A 5,000-nucleotide genomic window follows, 5' to 3' on the forward strand; every position below is an offset into this window, starting at 1 on the left:
GTTACTGTTGGTAGACGCAGCTGTTGTTTTGAGAAAGTAACAATAGTGATGTCATGCTTGTAGATTATACGTAGCTAGAGTGTGTTACTCACGATCTTTGTCAGGAGTTTACACTGCTTGTTTGTACGATGTTGTAGCAATAATAGTGCTTTGAACTACGACCGCGTTGCGAAATACTACATGCATCACATTATGTACAGAATCAAGTTACCCATCAAGAATTAAGAGACAGAGAGAGAGAGAGAGAGAGAGAGAGAGAGAGAGAGAGAGAGAGAGAGAGAGAGAGAGAGAGAGAGAGACTATGAACAAAGAGGAGCAAGGTGAATATGGCGTTAGCTATATAGGAATATAATACTTCTAATGTGTAAAGTGGCAGCGTTGATTCTGTAGGACACACACACACACACACACACACACATGATGGTGTGTTCGCGTTACAGGTGGTGGCGGTGGTGGCAGTGACGGTGGGGACGCTGCTAGCGCCTGTAGCGTCTGAAGTGCCTTCCACTTGCGATTGGTTGATTCCAAGCGAATCTGGCTGTGTGGAAAGCGCGGAGTGTAAAGACAGCGGTGATGCCATTAACGTCTATGAAGACTGTGAAGTTGGAATGGAACTTTTCACAATAAATGACAGTAAGTACATACACAACCTATAGATTGCAATCTTAACTCTAAGTGCTTAAGCTATCGTCGTCTATCTAGTGGCGTTATACTGTCTATTTCAGTGCCTTCCCCTCCACCTTGTTTGGTGTGTGTGTGTGTGTGTGTGTGTGTGTGTGTGTGTGTGTGTGTGTGTGTGTGTGTGTGTGTGTGTGTGTGTGTGCTTAGGTGAGGTATGCCAAACGTCTTCGAAAACAGCAATTATCCACCAACATACATAAATCGTACTTATATTACGCTGTTATCTATTCAGGTCATTTATGGACCAGCAGGTCAGTGGGCCTTTTCTTTTTCTAATCACCATTTTTGTTGTTATCAAGACTATTGCTTATAACATACCGATTTACTCCATTCATGGTTTATTGGCAATCAGAAGTATAAAAGAGCTCCTCCGTCATTACTGATCACTTTTGAGTGGAGGAAGTGGCAGCCGGTAACAGAACAGCAGAGGTCCGTCACTCGCAGTTAACACCACGAGGAATTTGATTCTCGCCTCACACGAGTCATGAGATAGAGCAAAATACAAATAAATAAAATAGAATAAATAAATAAATAAAAGAATGATAAAGAAAACTAATGAAAATGAATATGTATACAATAAATGAACACACAACATTCACAATGATATATCAGCTTTATGGAATTCCAATACAAAATTTCCGTTACTTAAAGCTTCAAGAAGTGAGCGTCAAACCAGAATACTAGTAAAGATAAGAAGAGAATTTTGATAATTTGAAAGATTTTCCCTCATTTATCACATGTCTTTGTGGAATTATCCGTGGTCTTATGCTATGGAATGACGGTTATAGCTGATGAGTTAAAAATAAATATACTGCCAAGGAATCTTGGATATTAGTAGTAAAAATGCAACCTAAGAACATAAACATGCGAAGAAATGTGGTTCAATCGTCCGTAAGCGTGAAACCGGTTGCCTGTAGTCTTCTTGAAAGGACAATAAGGAGAATGGAGTATGCATCTCAGAAAAGAAAAATTGGCGGAGGCAACACGAGATACTTAATTTCACAAAATGTGATTAAGAAGGTGAATATGATAATGTGCAATTTCCTGTCGAATATTTTCAATGAATATAAAAAAAAAGTCACAGCTGAGTGATATTGAAAATAAGGTATAGTTATTTTGAAAGGCTGTATGAAAAATTAATGAAGAAAGGGAGTTTATGAAGCACAGGACATCATAGATTTTTCCTTCTCATGATGAAAATATCAGAGATTGGCAGTTTTGAGCCCTCGCTTCTTGAACTGTTTCTTTCCTTCTGACCTAACTAACAATAATTGTCTGAATTCATGAGTCAGTTCAGGTCATGTAATAGACCTGTCACGTACCCGTGGTGGTACGTATACCATAAGTTGAAAAACCTAATTCAGGAAAAGTAAAAAAAAAAAAAAAAAAAAAAAAAAAAAAATCATTTCAGCCTTGATTGAGTGTTTAGAGTCCAAGTTTGCATTATTTCTTGCAAAGAAAAAGAAGAAATTAGATTGGGATTCATTTAATAAAGTTCATGACGTAATACCACCTCACAGAAATTTAAATCACAAATACTTCAAGTGTCATACTTAATATTATTTTTCCTACTGCAGCTACTGTTGCCTTCGACGGTGACTGTTCCTTTGCCAATGGAAAAACGAAGATAACTCTTAAACAAAAACTTGACGCCGAGGACTTTAACTCAAAATCGTGCAAAGTAGTCGGTAGATCCACACTCTACTTCAGAGCTGTGAATATCAACGAGTTTCCTCCCGAAACAACCAACGACACTGTCCCTGTCACTGAAGTGCATGTCAATGAGGTGAGATAGTGATGTGTTCTATTCTATTGTCTTTTGGCGACTACACTGAATTGAAGAAAAAGTAAGTGACACCCGATTGCATTACTTTGATTGACACAAGTTTCTGTAAAGTGTGTATCTATGAAATCTAGATAATATAATCTACCAGTTCTAACACAAATGTTTCAGAATCTGAATTCCTTCGAGGGACCAAGTATCTACTACAAAGATGACGACTACGGTGAAACAGAAAGCTTGAGTTATAAACTGGTATGTATGTATGTATGCATGTATGTTGTCATCTTACGTTACGATATGTGTGTGTGTGTGTGTGTGTGTGTGTGTGTGTGTGTGTGTGTGTGTGTGTGTGTGTGTGTGTGTGTGTGTGTGTGTGTGTGTGTGTGTGTGTGTGAAGTTTTTTTTATCTATCAACAATTCAGTAATAAATCTTGAAAAATTCCTCCTTTATTGCATGTAATTCACGAAACAAAACTAAATGAAGCTCAGTTGTCACACTCATTTTTTTATTCTTTTCATTGTGGAAGTAAGAACAAAGAATCTAGTCTGGTTCGTATTCTTAGGTAGAATGTACAGTATGATGTCTGTCTGTCTGTCTGTCTATCCATGTCGACTTTTGTAATGTGTCCCTCAAATCTTGCAGTTCATTGTACACTGCACTTATAGATATTCATACTCTTGCATTCCCAATACCCACGTAGGCTAGAGTCTCATTGTAGACACAGGTGACTGACGCACTCTATGTATTTCAGATTTCTGGGGACGAACATCTCTTCTCACTAAAACCGGTTGATGATGGTAATGTTAATATCAAGACTTTCACGTTCTCGGTTAACGGTAAACTGGACTATGAAAGTAAGGTGTTCTACAGAGTGGAATACGAAATCATTGTACGTATTGCCAACTATTTTCTGTCTACGTTCATACTCTACTTGCAGACTTCTCCATAAACCATCATATTTTCTCTCTCTCTCTCTCTCTCTCTCTCTCTCTCTCTCTCTCTCTCTCTCTCTCTCTCTCTCTCTATGATCTAAAGATTTATCATTATTCTTTGATATACGTGCCTACTACTAACTTATCTGGTTGCACGTGCCGGCCAGTTTGTGTTGAATCGTTTGTCATTGCTTTGTCTTGTACTTGTGTGCATCTATTTCCTCTTGAATTCCTTCCTACGTTCAACTCTCAAGCATTCTTTCATTCCCCTTAACTTTTCGGTCGTTTATCTAAATTTTAGTTGGTTTGTCCCTATTTACGTTTTTCATTTCCATAAAGTAACTGAAATATAAATGTACACAGTTTATCTCATGTTTCACCTATGTATTACGATGGCCGCTTCAGATTATGGCTAAATCTGAAATGCTGCTCATGATATCCAACTCTTTCATTCTTTAATAATTCTGCTGTGTGTGTGTGTGTGTGTGTGTGTGTGTGTGTGTGTGTGTGTGTGTGTGTGTGTGTGTGTGTGTGTGTGTGTGTGTGTGTGTGTGTGTGTGTGTGTGTGTGTGTGTGTGTGTGTGTGTGTGTGTGTGTGTGTGTGTGTGTGTGTGTGTGTGTGTGTGTGTGTGTGTGTGTGTGTGTGTGTGTTCAGAAAAAGTGTTCGTATACCCAACCGAATCTTGATCCTCATTAAATCATACGCCACTCATCCCACAGAGCACTGATAAGAAGAATAACAAACTGTCCGCCACACAAATCTTCTTCATATATGTGGAAGACATGCCTGACAACAGTCCTTTCTTCACCAAAATAGTTCCTGTTTACAATCTTGAAGAGTGCATGATAGAGGTAAGGCACTTAACATGCGACACAGTGTGCACCGACCGAATATGTTAATGAGCAGAGTTATCATTGACTTTTCTTTTGCCTAAGACTATTTATGTTGTTATAGATGTGCATCTTGTGTAGCACATAAGCTCACTTCATTAGCTACTGCTGCTGCTGCTGCAGTAGTAGTAGTAGTAGTAGTAGTAGCAGCAGCAGCAGCAGCAGTAGTAGTAGTAGTAGTAGTAGTAGTAGTAGTAGTAGTAGTAGTAGTAGTAGTAGTAGTAGTAGTAGTAGCAGCAGCAGCAGCAGCAGCAGCAGTAACAGCAGTAGTAGTAGTAATAGTAGTAGTAGTAGTAGTAGTAGTAGTAGTAGTAGTAGTAGTAGTAGTAGTAGTAGTAGTAGTAGTAGTAGTAGTAGTAGTAGTAGTAGTAGTAGTAGTAGTAATAGTAGTAGTAGTAACAGCATTAGTAAATAAAATCATACTATAAATCTGAAGGCACATCATGCTAAAACAGTGCGTGGCCCCGATGCTCATCTTGTCACTTACTCGAGCCTGTGGTGGGCGACACTCCTCACCTCGTGACACAGGAATGCTTTGGCGTCCAAGTTGTCTCAGAGGCACATTTATAGATCAACCTGAGGGAAGAACGAACAGATATGTAACCTGTGATCTGATAGCTACGACCAGAATTCGAATCAGGTGCTAAGGGCACTGAGTAGGGCCAACAAAAATTCTAAAAGCAGGCATATTCAAAGAGCGAGTCTCTAAAGA

General features: G+C 38.9%; 1 protein-coding gene across 2 annotated transcripts in view; it reads left to right on the top strand.

Annotated features, from left to right (window-relative positions):
- LOC123518160 (cadherin-23-like) overlaps window positions 1–5,000 on the top strand; it is a 31,156-nt gene that overhangs the window by 568 nt on the left and 25,588 nt on the right. For both annotated transcript variants that reach the window (XM_045278857.1, XM_045278856.1), the window contains exons 2-6: window positions 441–633; window positions 2,259–2,467; window positions 2,636–2,716; window positions 3,217–3,354; window positions 4,118–4,249. In XM_045278857.1, coding sequence (XP_045134792.1) covers window positions 441–633; window positions 2,259–2,467; window positions 2,636–2,716; window positions 3,217–3,354; window positions 4,118–4,249 — 753 coding nt within the window. The remainder of the gene's footprint in view (window positions 1–440; window positions 634–2,258; window positions 2,468–2,635; window positions 2,717–3,216; window positions 3,355–4,117; window positions 4,250–5,000) is intronic.

This window comes from Portunus trituberculatus, chromosome 43 (genome assembly GCF_017591435.1).
Source record: "Portunus trituberculatus isolate SZX2019 chromosome 43, ASM1759143v1, whole genome shotgun sequence".
NCBI lineage: Eukaryota > Metazoa > Arthropoda > Malacostraca > Decapoda > Portunidae > Portunus > Portunus trituberculatus.